Source organism: Aedes albopictus, chromosome 3 (genome assembly GCF_035046485.1).
Source record: "Aedes albopictus strain Foshan chromosome 3, AalbF5, whole genome shotgun sequence".
NCBI classification, from domain to species: domain Eukaryota; kingdom Metazoa; phylum Arthropoda; class Insecta; order Diptera; family Culicidae; genus Aedes; species Aedes albopictus.
In genome coordinates, this window is record NC_085138.1 from 96,161,845 (window position 1) to 96,183,720 (window position 21,876).

At 49.3% G+C, this 21,876-nt stretch overlaps 1 protein-coding gene across 1 annotated transcript in view; it reads right to left on the reverse strand.

Moving 5' to 3' along the window:
* Window positions 1-7,482: 7,482 nt before the first annotated feature.
* Window positions 7,483-21,876, reverse strand: part of LOC109425594 (uncharacterized) — a 191,480-nt gene continuing 177,086 nt past the window's right edge. The window contains exons 2-5 of the mRNA XM_019700839.3: window positions 12,755-14,540; window positions 9,429-12,477; window positions 9,217-9,368; window positions 7,483-8,232 (exon numbers count right to left, since the gene is read on the reverse strand). Coding sequence (XP_019556384.3) covers window positions 7,843-8,232; window positions 9,217-9,368; window positions 9,429-12,477; window positions 12,755-14,540 — 5,377 coding nt within the window. The 3' untranslated portion in view covers window positions 7,483-7,842. The remainder of the gene's footprint in view (window positions 8,233-9,216; window positions 9,369-9,428; window positions 12,478-12,754; window positions 14,541-21,876) is intronic.

Below are 21,876 nucleotides of genomic sequence, written 5' to 3' on the forward strand. Positions count from 1 at the left end.
AATCCCTGAAAGAATTCCTGGAGGAATCCCTGAAAGAATTCCTGGAGGAATCCCTGAAAGAATTCCTGGAGGAATCCCTGAAAGAATTCCTGGAGGAATCCCTGAAAGAATTCCTGGAGGAATCCCTGAAAGAATTCCTGGAGGAATTCCTGAAAGAATTCCTAGAGGAATTTCTGAAAGAATTCCTGAAGGAATTCCTGAAAGAATTCCTGAAGGAATTTCTGAAAGAATTCTTGGAGAAATTCCTGAAAGAATTCCTGGAGGAATTCCTGAAAAAGTTCCTGGAGGATTTCCTGGAAGAATTCTTGGAGGAATCCCTGAAAGAATTCCTGGAGGAATCCCTGAAAGAATTCCTGAAAGAATTCCTGGAGGAAACCCTGAAAGAATTCCTGGAGGAATCCCTGGAAGAATTTCTGGAGGAATCCCCGAAGGACTTCCTGGAGGAATCCCCGAAGGACTTCCTGGAGGAATCCCCGAAGGACTTCCTGGAGGAATCCCCGAAGGACTTCCTGGAGGAATCCCCGAAGGACTTCCTGGAGGAATCCCCGAAGGACTTCCTGGAGGAATCCCCGAAGGACTTCCTGGAGGAATCCCCGAAGGACTTCCTGGAGGAATCCCCGAAGGACTTCCTGGAGGAATCCCCGAAGGACTTCCTGGAGGAATCCCCGAAGGACTTCCTGGAGGAATCCCCGAAGGACTTCCTGGAGGAATCCCCGAAGGACTTCCTGGAGGAATCCCCGAAGGACTTCCTGGAGGAATCCCCGAAGGACTTCCTGGAGGAATCCCCGAAGGACTTCCTGGAGGAATCCCCGAAGGACTTCCTGGAGGAATCCCCGAAGGACTTCCTGGAGGAATCCCCGAAGGACTTCCTGGAGGAATCCCCGAAGGACTTCCTGGAGGAATCCCCGAAGGACTTCCTGGAGGAGTCCCCGAAGGACTTCCTGGAGGAGTCCCCGAAGGACTTCCTGGAGGAGTCCCCGAAGGACTTCCTGGAGGAATCCCCGAAGGACTTCCTGGAGGAATCCCCGAAGGACTTCCTGGAGGAATCCCCGAAGGACTTCCTGGAGGAATCCCCGAAGGACTTCCTGGAGGAATCCCCGAAGGACTTCCTGGAGGAATCCCCGAAGGACTTCCTGGAGGAATCCCCGAAGGACTTCCTGGAGGAATCCCCGAAGGACTTCCTGGAGGAATCCCCGAAGGACTTCCTGGAGGAATCCCCGAAGGACTTCCTGGAGGAATCCCCGAAGGACTTCCTGGAGGAATCCCCGAAGGACTTCCTGGAGGAATCCCCGAAGGACTTCCTGGAGGAATCCCCGAAGGACTTCCTGGAGGAATCCCCGAAGGACTTCCTGGAGGAATCCCCGAAGGACTTCCTGGAGGAATCCCCGAAGGACTTCCTGGAGGAATCCCCGAAGGACTTCCTGGAGGAATCCCCGAAGGACTTCCTGGAGGAATCCCCGAAGGACTTCCTGGAGGAATCCCCGAAGGACTTCCTGGAGGAATCCCCGAAGGACTTCCTGGAGGAATCCCCGAAGGACTTCCTGGAGGAATCCCCGAAGGACTTCCTGGAGGAATCCCCGAAGGACTTCCTGGAGGAATCCCCGAAGGACTTCCTGGAGGAATCCCCGAAGGACTTCCTGGAGGAATCCCCGAAGGACTTCCTGGAGGAATCCCCGAAGGACTTCCTGGAGGAATCCCCGAAGGACTTCCTGGAGGAATCCCCGAAGGACTTCCTGGAGGAATCCCCGAAGGACTTCCTGGAGGAATCCCCGAAGGACTTCCTGGAGGAATCCCCGAAGGACTTCCTGGAGGAATCCCCGAAGGACTTCCTGGAGGAATCCCCGAAGGACTTCCTGGAGGAATCCCCGAAGGACTTCCTGGAGGAATCCCCGAAGGACTTCCTGGAGGAATCCCCGAAGGACTTCCTGGAGGAATCCCCGAAGGACTTCCTGGAGGAATCCCCGAAGGACTTCCTGGAGGAATCCCCGAAGGACTTCCTGGAGGAATCCCCGAAGGACTTCCTGGAGGAATCCCCGAAGGACTTCCTGGAGGAATCCCCGAAGGACTTCCTGGAGGAATCCCCGAAGGACTTCCTGGAGGAATCCCCGAAGGACTTCCTGGAGGAATCCCCGAAGGACTTCCTGGAGGAATCCCCGAAGGACTTCCTGGAGGAATCCCCGAAGGACTTCCTGGAGGAATCCCCGAAGGACTTCCTGGAGGAATCCCCGAAGGACTTCCTGGAGGAATCCCCGAAGGACTTCCTGGAGGAATCCCCGAAGGACTTCCTGGAGGAATCCCCGAAGGACTTCCTGGAGGAATCCCCGAAGGACTTCCTGGAGGAATCCCCGAAGGACTTCCTGGAGGAATCCCCGAAGGACTTCCTGGAGGAATCCCCGAAGGACTTCCTGGAGGAATCCCCGAAGGACTTCCTGGAGGAATCCCCGAAGGACTTCCTGGAGGAATCCCCGAAGGACTTCCTGGAGGAATCCCCGAAGGACTTCCTGGAGGAATCCCCGAAGGACTTCCTGGAGGAATCCCCGAAGGACTTCCTGGAGGAATCCCCGAAGGACTTCCTGGAGGAATCCCCGAAGGACTTCCTGGAGGAATCCCCGAAGGACTTCCTGGAGGAATCCCCGAAGGACTTCCTGGAGGAATCCCCGAAGGACTTCCTGGAGGAATCCCCGAAGGACTTCCTGGAGGAATCCCCGAAGGACTTCCTGGAGGAATCCCCGAAGGACTTCCTGGAGGAATCCCCGAAGGACTTCCTGGAGGAATCCCCGAAGGACTTCCTGGAGGAATCCCCGAAGGACTTCCTGGAGGAATCCCCGAAGGACTTCCTGGAGGAATCCCCGAAGGACTTCCTGGAGGAATCCCCGAAGGACTTCCTGGAGGAATCCCCGAAGGACTTCCTGGAGGAATCCCCGAAGGACTTCCTGGAGGAATCCCCGAAGGACTTCCTGGAGGAATCCCCGAAGGACTTCCTGGAGGAATCCCCGAAGGACTTCCTGGAGGAATCCCCGAAGGACTTCCTGGAGGAATCCCCGAAGGACTTCCTGGAGGAATCCCCGAAGGACTTCCTGGAGGAATCCCCGAAGGACTTCCTGGAGGAATCCCCGAAGGACTTCCTGGAGGAATCCCCGAAGGACTTCCTGGAGGAATCCCCGAAGGACTTCCTGGAGGAATCCCCGAAGGACTTCCTGGAGGAATCCCCGAAGGACTTCCTGGAGGAATCCCCGAAGGACTTCCTGGAGGAATCCCCGAAGGACTTCCTGGAGGAATCCCCGAAGGACTTCCTGGAGGAATCCCCGAAGGACTTCCTGGAGGAATCCCCGAAGGACTTCCTGGAGGAATCCCCGAAGGACTTCCTGGAGGAATCCCCGAAGGACTTCCTGGAGGAATCCCCGAAGGACTTCCTGGAGGAATCCCCGAAGGACTTCCTGGAGGAATCCCCGAAGGACTTCCTGGAGGAATCCCCGAAGGACTTCCTGGAGGAATCCCCGAAGGACTTCCTGGAGGAATCCCCGAAGGACTTCCTGGAGGAATCCCCGAAGGACTTCCTGGAGGAATCCCCGAAGGACTTCCTGGAGGAATCCCCGAAGGACTTCCTGGAGGAATCCCCGAAGGACTTCCTGGAGGAATCCCCGAAGGACTTCCTGGAGGAATCCCCGAAGGACTTCCTGGAGGAATCCCCGAAGGACTTCCTGGAGGAATCCCCGAAGGACTTCCTGGAGGAATCCCCGAAGGACTTCCTGGAGGAATCCCCGAAGGACTTCCTGGAGGAATCCCCGAAGGACTTCCTGGAGGAATCCCCGAAGGACTTCCTGGAGGAATCCCCGAAGGACTTCCTGGAGGAATCCCCGAAGGACTTCCTGGAGGAATCCCCGAAGGACTTCCTGGAGGAATCCCCGAAGGACTTCCTGGAGGAATCCCCGAAGGACTTCCTGGAGGAATCCCCGAAGGACTTCCTGGAGGAATCCCCGAAGGACTTCCTGGAGGAATCCCCGAAGGACTTCCTGGAGGAATCCCCGAAGGACTTCCTGGAGGAATCCCCGAAGGACTTCCTGGAGGAATCCCCGAAGGACTTCCTGGAGGAATCCCCGAAGGACTTCCTGGAGGAATCCCCGAAGGACTTCCTGGAGGAATCCCCGAAGGACTTCCTGGAGGAATCCCCGAAGGACTTCCTGGAGGAATCCCCGAAGGACTTCCTGGAGGAATCCCCGAAGGACTTCCTGGAGGAATCCCCGAAGGACTTCCTGGAGGAATCCCCGAAGGACTTCCTGGAGGAATCCCCGAAGGACTTCCTGGAGGAATCCCCGAAGGACTTCCTGGAGGAATCCCCGAAGGACTTCCTGGAGGAATCCCCGAAGGACTTCCTGGAGGAATCCCCGAAGGACTTCCTGGAGGAATCCCCGAAGGACTTCCTGGAGGAATCCCCGAAGGACTTCCTGGAGGAATCCCCGAAGGACTTCCTGGAGGAATCCCCGAAGGACTTCCTGGAGGAATCCCCGAAGGACTTCCTGGAGGAATCCCCGAAGGACTTCCTGGAGGAATCCCCGAAGGACTTCCTGGAGGAATCCCCGAAGGACTTCCTGGAGGAATCCCCGAAGGACTTCCTGGAGGAATCCCCGAAGGACTTCCTGGAGGAATCCCCGAAGGACTTCCTGGAGGAATCCCCGAAGGACTTCCTGGAGGAATCCCCGAAGGACTTCCTGGAGGAATCCCCGAAGGACTTCCTGGAGGAATCCCCGAAGGACTTCCTGGAGGAATCCCCGAAGGACTTCCTGGAGGAATCCCCGAAGGACTTCCTGGAGGAATCCCCGAAGGACTTCCTGGAGGAATCCCCGAAGGACTTCCTGGAGGAATCCCCGAAGGACTTCCTGGAGGAATCCCCGAAGGACTTCCTGGAGGAATCCCCGAAGGACTTCCTGGAGGAATCCCCGAAGGACTTCCTGGAGGAATCCCCGAAGGACTTCCTGGAGGAATCCCCGAAGGACTTCCTGGAGGAATCCCCGAAGGACTTCCTGGAGGAATCCCCGAAGGACTTCCTGGAGGAATCCCCGAAGGACTTCCTGGAGGAATCCCCGAAGGACTTCCTGGAGGAATCCCCGAAGGACTTCCTGGAGGAATCCCCGAAGGACTTCCTGGAGGAATCCCCGAAGGACTTCCTGGAGGAATCCCCGAAGGACTTCCTGGAGGAATCCCCGAAGGACTTCCTGGAGGAATCCCCGAAGGACTTCCTGGAGGAATCCCCGAAGGACTTCCTGGAGGAATCCCCGAAGGACTTCCTGGAGGAATCCCCGAAGGACTTCCTGGAGGAATCCCCGAAGGACTTCCTGGAGGAATCCCCGAAGGACTTCCTGGAGGAATCCCCGAAGGACTTCCTGGAGGAATCCCCGAAGGACTTCCTGGAGGAATCCCCGAAGGACTTCCTGGAGGAATCCCCGAAGGACTTCCTGGAGGAATCCCCGAAGGACTTCCTGGAGGAATCCCCGAAGGACTTCCTGGAGGAATCCCCGAAGGACTTCCTGGAGGAATCCCCGAAGGACTTCCTGGAGGAATCCCCGAAGGACTTCCTGGAGGAATCCCCGAAGGACTTCCTGGAGGAATCCCCGAAGGACTTCCTGGAGGAATCCCCGAAGGACTTCCTGGAGGAATCCCCGAAGGACTTCCTGGAGGAATCCCCGAAGGACTTCCTGGAGGAATCCCCGAAGGACTTCCTGGAGGAATCCCCGAAGGACTTCCTGGAGGAATCCCCGAAGGACTTCCTGGAGGAATCCCCGAAGGACTTCCTGGAGGAATCCCCGAAGGACTTCCTGGAGGAATCCCCGAAGGACTTCCTGGAGGAATCCCCGAAGGACTTCCTGGAGGAATCCCCGAAGGACTTCCTGGAGGAATCCCCGAAGGACTTCCTGGAGGAATCCCCGAAGGACTTCCTGGAGGAATCCCCGAAGGACTTCCTGGAGGAATCCCCGAAGGACTTCCTGGAGGAATCCCCGAAGGACTTCCTGGAGGAATCCCCGAAGAACTTCCTGGAGGAATCCCCGAAGGACTTCCTGGAGGAATCCCCGAAGAACTTCCTGGAGGAATCCCCGAAGGACTTCCTGGAGGAATCCCCGAAGGACTTCCTGGAGGAATCCCCGAAGGACTTCCTAGAGGAATCCCCGAAGGACATCCTGGAGGAATCCCCGAAGCTGCTAGAGAAATTCCTAAGGAACTACTGGAAGAATTCCCGAGAAACTCTTGAAGGTATTCTCAAGGAAACCCTGGTGGAATTCCCGAGGAACTGCAGGAGGAATTCTCGATGGAGAAACTCCCGAGGAATTCCTGATGGATTTCCTGAGAAACTTTTGGAAGAACTCCCGAAGAACTCCTGGAGATATTCCCGAGGATCTCCTGCAGAAATATCTGGGGAAGCCCTGGAGGAGTTTCCTGGGAACTCCTGGAAGAATTCCCGAGCAACTTCTGTAAGAAAATGCCAAGAAAATGTTAGAGAAATTCTCGAGGATGTCCTGGAGGAGGAATTCCTGGAGAAATTCTCGAGAAACTCTTGGAGAAATTTTCGAGGAATTCCTGCTGGAATTCCCGTAGAGCTACTGGAAGTACTTCTGAGGGATTCCTGGAGGATCAACTACCGGAAAAGTTCCCGACGAACTTCTTCAAGTATTTCTGAGGAGCTCTTGAAGGATTTTCCTTGAAATTTCTAGAGGTAATCCCGCTGCATCCCCGCCTTCCGGAAACTTTTGATTTCTTCAAATAAAACCTGATCTATATTTTGAAGCTATGTTTCAGCTTTTTCCCACCTTTTTCTTTAGATTCATTGGCCTGCTTCCAGAATTACCTATTTCTTTCTTGTATTGGTCTCGGTATTGGTACTGGAGATCCTCCCCGGAATCAAAAACCTTTCCGAAAATTTGCTTCGTTCCGGAATCATAAACATTCTCAGAGAACTGATGTTGTTTTGAAAAAATCCGCAAAAAAAAAACCGCACTCATTGCGTTTTGCCGCAGCGGCACCGCCGCGGAATTTTTTTTTAGTACGAACCGCATTCCGTTGCCGCATTCCGCTTTCCGTTCCCGTTCCGTTTCGGTCGGCATTGCGTGCGGGCCTTTATTGCAGTGCCCTTTTCAAGGCGCTGTTTAAACCCATTGTGGTACGCTTATGCGTTAGTGCCCTTTTGCAGGGTATTTTTTTCTTATTTCCCTACCTGTCCCTATCCCCTAATATTTGTTTCCTTTCTTTTCTCTAAGGTAGATGATGAAATAGGCTTTTATTATGGAAATGGCACAAATGTCCTAAATGGAGGATAACGTGCCTCGGGAGCCGGCCTTCTTATACCTGATACCGGGTCTTTATCTTTGAGTGCTCAGCTTTTTTTTTTAATTTCAACCTTTCGTGTTCAGCCAGATATTCGAGAGTTAGCTTTATGTAAACCCTGCAGTGGATTCAAAACTAGGTCCAGAATAAATTCAATACCCAGCCTGCTCTCTTCATAATATATTTTATTCAGTGTCCATAAATACAATAGTAATTTTTCCAATTGTTCTTAAATATTTGGTATCTTATGACGTACATATATTGATTTGATGCAGTTAATACTAATAGAGATTATCACTCTTTAAAAATAGATATCACCATGTCTACTACATTTATGTATTGCGTCATCAGTTACTTGATCTAAATACTGTTCATTATAAATACTATCTCAATTTCAAGATATAAATTCACGGTTCTTTACCAAAATGTCTGTAAATAACTCATTTAGAAAAATATACATTCTGTCAACACGATTTTGAAAATCATCCCTAAAAATATAGCTTCACTGTTGTAGAAAATAACACTACTCTATTGCTCCAAATTCTCCCCGGTTGCTTCTCCGTTATCCTGCTTGGACGTGGCCGTCGGCGACGGTGAAAACACAGACCCGAACGCATCTAACGAATCTGCATTACTCGGATTCATGTCGGCACATTTGTTCATGAACTGCTCCTCATCGGTGATCATCGGCAACGGGGTGGCCGTATCTTCCCCAGCACCGCACAGGGCTTCCATTTCCGGCGAGGCTTCGTCGTCATCTTCATCGTCATAGATCTCCTCCGTGGTGTAGATATCGTACCCGAACTCGTCCAAGTAGTGCCCATCGTCGACAAACTCCACCAGCTCCATGTTGGCACCCAAGTTCAACCCCTGGTAGAAGTCGTCGTCGATGTACAGATCTTCGGTGGATTTGGCGTTCTAAAATGAGGGAGGATAGGTATCAGAACTTCTAGATAAGAGATCGAGCTACCATAAACAATCATAATAGGTCTCAAATCAGCACATGGAAATCTTTAAGCACAGACAAACAGACGTAACACTCTGATAATTCCCATCGTACACCGATTTAACGGTCTTCTTCAAAATTTGATAGTTGGCCAACTGCCCAACCGTGGCGCTCGCATAGTTTTTGTTCGAGTTTGACGTTTGCTCACTACCGCCACCTAGTTGGTGGTCGGCCGAACATAGTCCTTTTAGCATTGGGCGAATATGTTTCCGTGACTCCAGGGTCTCCAGTTAGCCTAGTAGTTAAGGCTATGGATCGCCAGAGACGGCGGGTTCGATTCCCGTTCCAGTCGGGAAAATTTTCTCGACTCCCTGGGCATAGTGTATCACTGTCCTTGCCTCACAAGATACTAATTCATGCAATGGCAGGCAAAGAAAGCCCTTCAATTAATAACTGTGAAAGTGCTCAAAGAACACTAAGTTGAAGTGAGGCAGGCCAAGTTCCAGTGAGAGCGTCGAGCCATAAAGAAGAAGAAGAAGAAGAAGAAGAAGAAGAAGAAGAAGAAGAAGAAGAAGAAGAAGAAGAAGAAGAAGAAGAAGAAGAAGAAGAAGAAGTTTTCGTGACTATGATTTGAATCGAAAAATGTTCCGAATGTTACGTCTGTTTGTCTGTGCTTTAAGTGTTAGATGCATACAAACAACAAATAAGCACTATATTAACATTATATACGCATACAGAGCATTCTTCCGTGGTACCTAATGTTTTGACAGATGGACCACGTGCTTTATATTTACGTGTAGTAGTGAGAACGAGAAGTCACTGCTTGTTTGGAACCCGAATGATGCTGTTTCGCCTTTTGTGGCATTAAACTAGTATTATATCTGCATTTATAGCTGACATGTAATAATATAAGACTGTCGCAGTTTAGTGATTACTGGTGACTTGGTACAACTTACCGGAATGGTCGATAGAGTTCCACGGGGTAGCTGGTGCTGCTGCTGCTGCGAGATAAGTCCCAAATTGTCCTCGAACATTGAAGCTAGACTTTCACGGGGAAAATTTAACTCACTAAATGCGGCCGACATTCCGATGCGACTTCCGGCGGGTACTGCGGAGAAATACAAAAAATTCGTTAACAAGTGTCCCAAACAACTCCCCCCTTACTTACCATTCAAACTATCGGCAGGCACCATCGAACTTCCGCAGTTGCAGCAAACGAACCGTTCCGCACCGTTACGGTTCGGTCCGAGTCCTCCCGAAGCCTTCACCGGAGTGCAAAGGCTCCTTCTGTCATCATTTGCACTGGAACATCGCGAACCGCCTACCTCGTCGTTGCCCGGAACTAACCTTAGAGTGGCAAACGCCTTCAACAAATCATTTCCGCAGGAATGTCGAATCGGCCCGGTAGCACCAGCGTTCGTCGGCGTCAAGCAACCGGACGACGGAGGGTCTTCGTCCAAGTTCAGCGAACTGGGACGGGACGATCCCGGGCTGGTACCCATGTCCGACGCCCGGCGGGAGATCTTACGCATGTTTACGGTCACGCGGGTCGTTAGCTTCTTCTTCCGCGCGCTGCCCGGAGGAATGGGTGTGGTGCTGATGCTGGCCTGCGAGGAGTTGATGCTATCCAGCCCGGGCAGATCGGTGCTCGATACGATACTTTCACGATACACGGTTCGCTGAATGACGCTGCCACTCGTGGCAGCTTTGCGGCGCATGAACAACTGAGAGTTCGGGTTGAAAACGGCTGCTTCTGGCAGTGGCAATTTGGTTGGTGCTGACTGTTGCGGCTGGTGCTGATGTTGAAGTAGCTCTTCCTTCTTCTTGAGAGTATTGTTCGTCAGCACTACGTCCAAACGAGTTACTGTATTGTTGGGCTCTTCAATGGGAGGCAGCTGCTCGAAGGTTTTCTCCAGCTCGAGGACCTTGGTTGGGACTAGAAGGTTTTCCTCCACGACGACCGAGTCGTCCGATATCTTTTTGTCGTCCGAAGGTTTCTTGTGAGATTCGGATTTTCTGTTGGGGCTGTAATCGAAACCGGTGTTTTCGAAGGTGGTTTCGATTTTGCGGACGGCATCACGAACCGATGTCAGATGTGCCGTTACGACCTTGTCCGAAGTGTCTGCATCGGAACCTTCTTCGTCCAGATTATCAGCTGAGCGGCTGAGCTGCGTTCGTTCGCAAATCTTCTTTTCATTTTTCCACAGAGATTCCTCAAATATGCTGTTGGTCGATTCAGACTTAACATTAGCCTCTTGATTCTTTCCTTTATCATCAATCTCGATATCTATGATGGCCGGCGTAGTCTTATTGAACTCCTGACTGTAGGCCTTCAATTTCGCTCCCATGTCCGGCCGCTTGATAATGTTCACACTGATGTTCACCGTCTTCGGTTTGATCTCCTGCATCGAGGACGATATGTTCAAGTTGAGCGGAGAGCTCAGGCCTCCCATTGACCGTCCGCCTCGGCTGATACGGGATCCCAGGTCGTTGAAAAAGGAAGACGCTCTTCGGCCTTGGGGAGTCACTGGCGTCGATGTGTTGTCGTCCGTTAGCACCAGCTTCTGGTCAGAAAGCCAGGCGTGCTTGCGGATCTTATTCTTGCGAGCTATGGGAGTGTCCGGCAATGTGATGTCGCCGATGGTGAACCGGAGGGAGCTGGACAGACGGGAGTAGTTCTTGCGCTTGGTACCTGGAGAGCTGTCGCAGGACTTGGACGTTTCCACGGGCTGGACTTCGTTTGTGCGATCGCAATCCGGTGTTTTGTCAAGACCCAGTTCTTTGGAGACTTCAAGCTTATCGATATTGATATTTAGCTTTGATGGACATTCCTTAGTGTAGACTTCCAGAGGCCCAATAACCTCCGGAACTACATCTTTCCGGGTCGTGTTTTCATTTGAGTCCCCACTATTCACCCTGTGGGAACTGTCTGTCTTGTCGAAGCTGTTGATCGGTTCGAACAGCTCTTTCGCAGCGACTTTGTTCGATCGAAGCGAACTCTTTTGCTTCTTGACTGTACTGGTCCGCTCGTAAATGGCCTGTTTGGACGACCGTGGCGATAGGAACTTGTTGTTGAAGTCAAAGATTGTTTGATAGATGGCCGAGTGCGATAAACTCGAGCTGAGCGGTGACTTCTTCGAGGACTTCATGTCAGGATCCTTGTTTGCCTTCACTTTGTTGATCTTCCGAGCTGGTTTCTTCGGTTGCTGCTTGCTTCTCTGTGGAGCGAGATCGTCAATGTCTATAAAGGTTGTTTCGCGACTCATCTTTTTCGAGTTTTCAACGTTTACGTATCCACCGTTTGACTGGAAGTAAATCTTGTCGGTCTTCTCCGGAACGTTCTGCTTGCGAATGTCGTTTATTTCGTTCTTCTTTTTGATCTCCGATGAGTTCACTTGTTCTTCAAAGTCTTCGGAGAAACCGTTCATGTGCGTAGTTTTGTCCAGGCCCTGCTCCAACAGCAGACAATCGAGGGTATCGAGAATATCGGTAACGTTGATTTGACGAGCACTCATATTGGAGAGACCCGATTCGAACACCTGACGGAAGCGATCGCAGCGCTCTTTTTCGAACATTGGAAGATGTAGGTTAGCCGATACCTGGAGTTTCTCCAGCTCTTGACGGCTGTAAACTACGAATGGTACGTAGCCATTGAGGATCTCCCATAGCAGAAGAGTTAACGAATAAACGTCCGTACTTTTGGTGGGGAAAACGAAGTTGGACTTGGGTACCAGAAGTTCCGGAGCGACGTAGTAAAACAGCGAAAACTTCTCCCGGTACTCCTTACAATACGGCAGGTAGCGACTGGCACGGCAGTCGTACCCTCCGTTATCACCCAAGGACCCGAACTGCCCTTTCCGACTGTCGGACACTTCCTTGGACAGCTTCCGATACTTATCGCGCAGGAACAGTTCGTCGTTTTTGATCAACCGTGAGTAGGTGGTAATTTTCTTCAGCTCTTCGTTCTGCGAAGACGTCATGGAGTTGCGCGAAGACGATGTACTGCCGTAGCGGTTCTCGATCTCTTTGCGAACCGTATCGGATGCTTCCGTTGTGAGCTCGAACGACGTCAGCTTGACCGCGTAGGGGTATTTGCGCATCAGGACGCACCCGCTGGAGATGTTGGAGTGGATGTAGCCGCACTCCTGCAGGTAGGATACGGCCAGGGAGATCTGCTGGACAACGGTGATGGCGTGCAGCAGCGAGAGACGTTTGTTCTGTAAGGGATGGTCGGAGTACAATGTAAAAGATAAGTTTGGTGAAGCCATGAGCCATGAGTAGTCTATGAGCTGAACGAATGAGTGCAGAATATTATATAGTCTGCAGACCTACTGAGAACATCTCAGCAGTTTTGGGTTACAGGACTTTTTGAATGAGGTCTACCGAACTAAGTTGGTGTGAGCAGGTATTTTAAAGTTCTTTGTGCCCCCAAAATTTCCCTTGAGTTTCCTTGAAACTTAAGATCTAAAAGCATCCCAATTGAGCTGAACTTACCATCTTGTGAATGTAGTCAAACAGAGTAAAATCGAACGGCTCTAGAATCAGCGTGGCCTGGTTCAGCCCCGCATCGAAGCAGACGGCCATCAGCGACGCCACGGCGAAGTGTTTGATATGGCCCAATATCTCGAAGTCCTTCTTGCAAGCTTCCTCGGCGAAGTACAGGCTCCGGTCGACGTTCAGGGAGTACTTCCGCAGGGAAACCGGCGCGTTGTGGAACAGCCCACAGGAGAACTCCAGCGGAGCGAGGAAACTGCTGCGGAGGGTCCCGACCCGGTAGTGTACCTCCTTGGGCCAGCAGATCAGGAGCTGGCTGGACGCCTGTTGGAAGAACTCCAGCATGCTGCGTTCGGAGAACTGCTTCTGCAGGAAGTCGTCCGATATCTGGATGCTCTTGCTCCACTTTTCCAGGGAGTCCAGCTCGAGAAGGATGTCCTGCGGTTCGTGGATAACCAGGTCGACTTCGTCCAGCTGATCGACCAATTCGGGTTCTTCTTTGACCATGGACCGGTCAAGGTCGGTGACGATCTGCGGGGCGCGTTCCTTCAGCACGCTGATCGGTTCGGTGATCATGCTGGTGGAGTCATCGGCCAGGACGGAGGATGGATGAATATCACTGTTCAGGAAGCGGAAGTTCTCATTGATGACCTCTTCGCAGGCACGTATATCGTTCAGAATGTCTCCGTTTTTCGTGGAATTCAGCTCTGACTGGGTATCTGTAGTATCGCTAAAGGGCAGCGCGTAGTCCACCAGGTCTCCATGCTTGTTGACGATGGTCTGGTAGGAAGGTGACTTGCGGCGTTCTTTCCTGACAGGAGTCTGGACGGACGAGTTGAGAGGCTTCATTTCTCCGCGGTAAGCCCGCGAAGAGATTACGTGTTCGTCGTAGATGGACGATGAGTTGAGTTCGTACTTCCGGTAGGATCCAGCAAATGGAGAATCATTGCCACTGTCACCGGTAATGTTGTGCTTTTTGAGCGATGAAGGTGGATCCGGGGTGGAAACAGGAGGTTGCGGAGCCGGTTTATCCTTGAAGTTACGGCCGCGCTTTTGTTGAAGATTGACCTGTTTTTTCGGTGTGGAGTCCACGACAGTGGGACTGGTGATACGAAGCGTGCTGGTGCTGAAGTAAGGACTGGAGTTCTCTTTGAAGAACCGACTTGGAGGACTTTGTACGGCATAAGTATCGCCTAGATTGTCCTGGACGTGCATTTGTTCGAACTCTTCAATTTCGTTCTCATAGATTGTATTATTGTTCGGTTTGGATAACTTAGACTTGTTTTTCTTACTTGTCGGCATTACAGCAGGAAGTGAATACCTGTCCGCCATATTGTTGTTCTTCCCGTTGTTTAGATTTGGCTCTCCATTTTCAGGAATCCTATTTATATTCCTATAAAATTCAACCGACCGTTTCGGCTTCTTAGGTGCTCCCGAGTCCTGCCGATGTCTACTATATCTGGGACTCTTGGGTAACTCAAACTTCCTGTTCAAAGCACGGCGTTCATCGCTCGTAATGGCTACGTCAGAGCTGAAGTCACTCTGAGCTCCCCCTTCAGATTCCTTCTCTTCCTCGATCACGCTTGGAATCCTCTGATCAGCGCCCGGCCTCAGCGGACAACCCTCGCTAATCCGCTCCAATCGCTGCTTAGAACGCCACTGGTTGAACTTGGTCAGCGCCTCAAGGTATGCTTCGTCCCGTGCCGCACTAGCGGTGCTACTCGATGAGGTTATGTTACTGGTGGAGGGTGGCGCACTCTCGCGGCGTCGATGCTGGCTAGCATCCCTGAAAGGACAAACAAACGGAAACCCTCTGTCAGACATCATGAAATCGAAAGAAAAGTGAAATTTGCAAAACATACGCCTTCTAGATCTATTTGAACCGGATTAACTCGCAACAGAAAAAAAAAGAAAAGTTTTTCCACGACTGCGACGGAACTGCAACTGAACGAAGCAGAATCCGCATTGTGACCTGGTCACTGCCTGTCACGTGGGACTTGTAACCAGGTATGTAATTGTCTCTCGACGATGCGATGTGTGGTTTTCTCCGTTACCGTCACTTTGTTTTACCCGAAGGCCTCTGTATGCTTCGCAAAGAAGACGAGAAGAGGCTACAACCTGCCACAACAAGTGTGTGATAATTTTTCTCTCGATTATCAAATTAAAGCAGGCATGTGAAAACGGTTTTAGCCCCTCGCTCCACGCCTACTTGATGGTTGAGCCTGCCCAGGTCAATTTGTTCGAGCGAAGAATAAGTACACTGTGAATCGCAATGTTCTCGAAAATATGGTCACTGGTTTTGATACAGGATACAGGAACAGATTGTGCTTTATATATGGGGTTATTTTTTGAATATTATATTATTTACAAGTTGGGGAGAAGAGTATCAGATTTTAAGAAACTATTTTGCACTTTCAGGGTTTATAGATATGTGAACAAAAAAAAAAACAAACATATTAGATCGCTTATTTTTTGAAAACAGGATTTTTGCTTTTCCCAACCATCGAATAAAAAAGCTTTTTTGACAAATAAGTGCATTTGTAGTGTTCCCGCCCAACGTGGGGCACGATACATTTGTAGTGTTCTGAATGTATTTTTTTGTTCTTCTGGGATTCCACAGGGAGAAGCGTATGAGAATCTTCCATACGTCTATTTAAGTTTCCTTCATGAGTTTCATCTGGGATTCTTCGAGAAGTTTTTTCTGAGATTCCTAGAAAGGTTCTACTTGGCAGGTTCTAACAGGAGTTCTTTTTGCACCACGGAATCCTTCAGATATTCCTTCTGGGATTTCTCTAGGATTTTCTTCTGAGATTGATCTGAAGTTCATTTTGGGATTGCTCCAGGGCTTCTTTGAAAAAATCCTCCGTCTGATGATTCCTTCTAGTGAGATTTCTGTAGGAGTTCCTTCTAAAGTTCCTGCAGAAGTTCTTTCAGAATTTCCCCCAGGATGCACTTCTGACATTTCACCAGGATTCACTCAGATGCTTATTCCAAGATTCCTCCAGGAATTCCATTCAGAATTCTTCCAGGAACTTCGATCCAAACTCATCTGGGATTTCTCCATGAACTCTTTCTAAGATTCGACCCGATGTTCCTTAAGTAATTCCACCTGGAATAACTTCTGAGATTCGCCACGGAGTTTCTTCTAGAATTCCTGTCTGAAATCCTCTAAGACTTTCTTCTTACATTTTTCTAGGAGGAGTTTATCTAGGAAATCCTGTAGGTTGAGACTGGATACGAAAAAACGTGAGACATACAAAATAATGTATAACTTTTGATTGAGTGCACAAAAATGGTTGATTTTTCAACCAAGAATAGCCTATTATGTGTAGTTAATACTATAAAACTTTAATAAAAATCGGTTAAGTATTGGCGCAGATATTGTTGATACAATAAAATATGATTTTGGAAACACTGGGCATCAATTAAAGACAATGTTAAGGCTATAGCATTGTTGTTAGCTCATTAAATCGTTTTAAAATTTGACTGTGAGCTCTCCAAGTAAGGCATAATAAGTGGTTAATATTTCAACATAATCGATCCATTCTTTTTTTTAACAATTCTAACAAAAAAAAACTTTTTTTAAATATGGGCACTTTTTAACATTTTGAAATTTGCCTGTAGAATTGGCAACACTGTCCCGATTTTTATAAAACTTTGGCAATGTAAAATTGATGTGTAGAACTGTTCTCAGTGAAAATTTCAGCCATTTTAAATTGTTTCAAATACTTTCAAAGTAAGAGCAGTTTAAAATCAGTGTTTCCCAAACTTTTAGGAGGTTTCGCCCCCTTGGAGCTTGCGAAAAACATTTTCGCCCCCCTAAGTGAGATTTATTTTTCCATGATAAAAGGCTAAAAATATGCTAAGCGGAAGCCTTTGAAAGCCCACTTTTTGACGCTACTGTGGCAAATTGGTAATTAATGTATCCCAATTAGTATCGCTCTCATTTTCATTGAGTTCTTTTTCAAATGCATTGATTGTCTGCACTTGAGAAAACAAAACTATTATTGCATGTAAAAACGAACGCTCGTTACCCTCAACCAGATGTTTTACCAGGGGGTTCATCAACACCCGAAATCTTTGGCCACAAGTACTCAAATTAGACTGGTGGAAAATTGAGAAAAAAAAACAAAACAATTGTAACAATTGGTGTAAGTGTCAAAAATTTCGTGAAAATGAGGTTTAAAGTTTTTGACCAATTTTTCATCATTTGTATGGAGTTTCAAAATCAATCCAGTTTCCTCTGATTTAATGTAATTTTTCAAAACATCGTAGAAAAATCTCAAAAAAGTTCCGGAAAGCTTGAAATCTGATGAGTTTTGATATGCTTAGCTCAAAATCAATAAAATGGTCACTTCACCCCTTTGATTCTGGGCTCCTCAATTACAAGAATATCTTTAATGCAGAAAGTACAACTCTTGAACGTATTGGTGTATTTTTGAATGTAGTCAGCTTTGCCCAGTAATTTTAAAATGAAATGAATTGACAAGCTTCTCATAAATTGGAGAACTTTTTATTGTCAAAACGCCATTAAACAGCCACCATCTTGAATTTGGAGCCGTCATCTTGGTGTTTGGGCCACCATTTTGCATATTGCGGTCGCCATTTATGACTCCAGACATCTTCCCTATACCAAATATACCCATATTACATGCAGTGAGGGCCTAAAACTGCTTTAAACAGCCACCGTCTTGAATTTGGAGCCTCCATTTTGGTTTTAGATCGCCCTCTTGGAAATTGTGGTCGCCATTTTTGGACTCCGGATATCTTCCTTATATCAAATATACCCATTTTTCATAGTTTTAGGGCCTAAAACTCCATTAAATAGCCTCCATCTTGATTTGAAGCCGCCATTTTGAATTTTAGACCGCTATCTTGGATATTCAGGTTGCCATTTTTGGACTCCTGACATTTTCCCATACAAAATGTACCCTTCTGGCATGGTTTTAGGGCCTAAAACTTCGTTATACAGCCGCCATTTTGAATTTAGAGCCGCCATTTTGTATTTTAGACCGCTATCTTGGATATTCAGGTTGCCATTTTTTGGACTCCGGACACCTTCCCCATACAAATTATAACCATATTGCATGGTTTTAGAGTCAAAAACTCCACTTTAAAACCACCATCTTGAATTTGGAGCCGCCATCTTGTATATTCAGGTCACCATTTTTGGACTCCAGACATCTTGCCCATACTAAATATACTCTTATTGCATGGTTTTAGAGCCAAAAACTCCACTAAAAACCACCATCTTGGATTTGGAGCCGCCATCTTGGATTTTAGACCGCCATACCAAATGTACCCATATTACATGGTTTTAGGGTCTAAAACTCCTTTGAACAGCCTCCATCTTGAATTAGGAGCCGCCATCTTGAATTTTAGACCACCATCTAGGATACTCAGATCGCCATTTATGGTCTCCAGACATATTCTCCATACAAAATATACCCATTGTTGCCGCTGGCAGCACTGCCTGCACGGCGTGCGGTAGAGAAGATTGAGCAATGACGGGAGCTGTCACCTGCATACGATTGTCAGCGGTTAATTGTAGACGAAATGTAGTGAGAGTATGAAGTAGCTGTGACAACCTAATTCTCTATTGTGTCTTAAAGCCTATTAAATTTGTTACTCTACTTAAATGTATTGAATTTGATATTCTACTTAGAATAAGATGATAGTGAGTTAGGCGATTATAAAATACTATTGAATCTCCTAATAATTCATATGTGAACTATTTAGTATTTCAGAGCATACAAATAATATGTAACGTTCTTGAACTTGTTGTGCGAGAGGAGAAAACCGCGATATTGTGTAGAAACACTGAATGTGTAAGAAAATGATTTTTGGTTTATATTTGTATTAATAAATAACTATTTGCAGTTTAAAGCTGCACAAAACGCAAACCTGGCTGCGTCTTGGATGTGCTGCTCACAACCCGGTGTCTGACAGAATTCCCTGTTCCTCTCCCCGCCAACACCCATATTGCATGGTTTTAAGGCCTAAAACTCCATTAAACAGCCGCCTTCTTGAATTTGGAGCCGCCATCTTAAATTTTAGACCACCATCTTGGTTACTCAGATCGCCATTTATGGACTCCAGACATCTTCCCCATACAAAATATACCCATGTTACATGGTTTTTGTGCCTCCATTACTCCATTAAACAGCCGTCATATTGAATTGGAGGCGCCATCTTGGATTTTAGGCCGCTAACTTGGATATTATGGTCGCCATTATTGGATTCCAAACATCTTCCCCATACAAAATATAACCATATTGCATGGTTTAGGGCTTAAAACTCCATTATACAGCCGCCATCTTGAATTTGGAGCCGCCATCTTGGATTTTAAACCGCCATCTTGAATTTTGGACCGACATCGTAGAATTTTCGGTCGCCTGTGTTAATATCCGCACAAAATTTGTCAACCATGCTGAAGGTTACAAAAATCGCCGCAGTTTGATGTGTCGCATGATGGGGCTTGGTCGGGGACTTGGTTCAGTTTTATATGTGACCAGTTCTACCGGTGCTGGTCCGTATCACTCAAATGGCCATAATTCCGGAACGCCTTGACCGATCCGGACCATTTTTAATAGCAAACAATGCGGTAAAATTCCGGTTCGATTCGAGCTATAATCCAAAAAATCGGCCAATGGGAAGTGCCTTAAAAGTGAGTGACCTTTTTGTACACAGACATACATACACACATACACACATACACACATACAGACATCAACTCAACTCAACTGGGGCAGCAGGGACGGATGTCCTGGGGCCTGACGCACCCCCCCGCTTGCGAGTCAGCCGCGTAGTTGCCGGCTAAGAATAGGACTACTAACCCCAATTCAAGGTGTCAAGCGACCCGTGCCGAGGAATGAGTGATCGAGGGGGTGAAAAAGATGCTCGATCTTTAACGGAGCCTGTGGGGTACCTGGGCACCCCCCACAGTATGCTGTCCCTTACCGCGTTAATGCAGAGCTCTGGCGTGGTGGACATTATTTCTCGTGCAACTCGTGGGAACAATGAGCAAGAATTCTAAATCAAACAACTTAGGTGGAAGTAGTGGTGCGATCAACCCCTTCGCAAGAAGTGGGTTGATGAGGTCTCCGACAAGGAGAAGCGAGGAGTCAGGTGCTGGTAGCTTACGTAGCTCAAGCGTGGGAGCTCCTGTCCACTCCACGGCAAGCCAGCCGGTGGAGGTCATGGACGGAGCGTGGCTGCTGAGGGCCATCAGCCAAGAAGTTGGTAAAGGACGGCCCGCATTAGAGGTTGCTGAGCACCAGCTTGGCAAAATCATCGACTTTGCGACAACTAAGTCGAACATAAGCAAGGACCTGAAAACGGCCTTGCTTAGACTTAGAGTGTCTGTCGATGAGGCCAAGCAGGAGCACGCGGTGGCGTTGCTGGCTGCTACAGCTGCGGAACCAGCAAAGGAGAATGTGTCGAAGTTTACACAAACAGAGGCCTTCTCCTTCGCAGGTAGTCCGAGGAGTGTGGAAGCGAATGCTCGTGACAAACGTGACAAGCATTCGCAGAAGCGGGCGAGGCAGCCGTCAGGTGAGGAGCTGTCTGGCGGCGCCCGCAAGGCCAGGCGTATAATAACCCCGAAAGCCGGTGGTAACGCTGGAAAGTCGGACCCCAGCCAGGGTTCCCGGAAAGCTGGGAAGGGTGGGCCTGAAAAGGCTGGCCCGTCCCGGAATGATGGGAATAAGGGGTTGCGACCAATGGTGGGCCCTCAGCAGCCACAGAGCAGGGCGGTCCAAGGAGAAGACCCTCCTTGGACAAAGGTAGAGCGGAAGAAGAAGAAGAAGGTGATTCCGCAGGTAGAAGTACAGGACGCCAAACCAAGGCGTAGGAAGGCAGGTGCCAGGCGTGAGAAAGGCGACGCTATCGTCATCAAGACGGAACAGTCCAAGTACTCGGACGTCTTGAAGACGATGCGAAGCGACGCCAAGCTTGAGGGTCTTGGAGCCGACGTACGCAGTATTAGACGTACTCGTACGGGCGAGATGATCCTGGAGCTGAAGCGCCAGAAGGAGCACAAGGGCGCCGCCTACAAAAGGCTGGCAGAAGAGGTCCTTGGCGAAGGTGTGCAGGTGAGGGCTCTGACACATGAGGCGACTCTGAAGGTCAAAGACATTGACGAGATCACCGAAGTGGAAGAGCTCGTCACGGCACTGCGGCAACAGTGCGATGTGCAGGTGGCCGCCGCAGCCGTTAAGCTACGGAGAGGGCCAGCAGGGACACAGATAGCTTTGGTTCAGCTACCTGTGGCGGATGTTAAAAAGTCCGTTAAAGTAGGGAGTATCAAGGTGGGCTGGTGTGTATGTCACCTGACATTCCACGAGCCACCTGAGGTTTGCTTCAGGTGTCTGGAACCAGGACACAAGTCGTGGGACTGCAAAGGCCCCGACAGGCGCAAACTGTGTAGGCGATGCGGCGCTGAAGGTCATAAGGCCCAAAGCTGCACGAGTCCGCCCATCTGCATGATCTGTACCGGGAAAACCTCGAAAAACAGACATGCGATGGGTGGTCCAGGGTGCCCGGCCTTTAAGAAAGCCGCAGTGAGCAACAAATCACAGTGCAGGTAACGCAGCTGAACCTGAACCACTGTGATGCGGCTCAGCAACTGCTTTGTCAGGCGGTTTCTGAGTGGGAGACGGATATCGCCATCATTTCGGACCCATACCGAGTACCCGCCGGCAACGGCAACTGGGCCTCGGATGGGACCAGGAAAATGGCGGCGATATGGACGACGGGTAAATACCCCGTGCAGGAGTTGGTGTCTACTACCTATGAGGGCTTCGTGGTCGCCAAAGTAAACGGGGTCTTCTTCTGTAGCTGTTATGCGCCTCCGCGGTGGCCGATCGAGCGGTTCACGCAAATGCTGGACCGCTTAACGACCGTGCTAACAGGGCGAAGGCCGGTGGTAATAGCGGGTGACTTTAATGCCTGGGCTGTGGAATGGGGAAGCCGTTTCACGAACCAGCGGGGTCAGATCCTGCTAGAAACACTGGCCATCTTAGATGTCGACTTGGCTAACGTCGGTACCAAGAGTACCTATAGTCGAAATGGAGCGGAGTCAATTATTGACGTGACCTTTTGTAGTCCTGGCCTAACAAGTA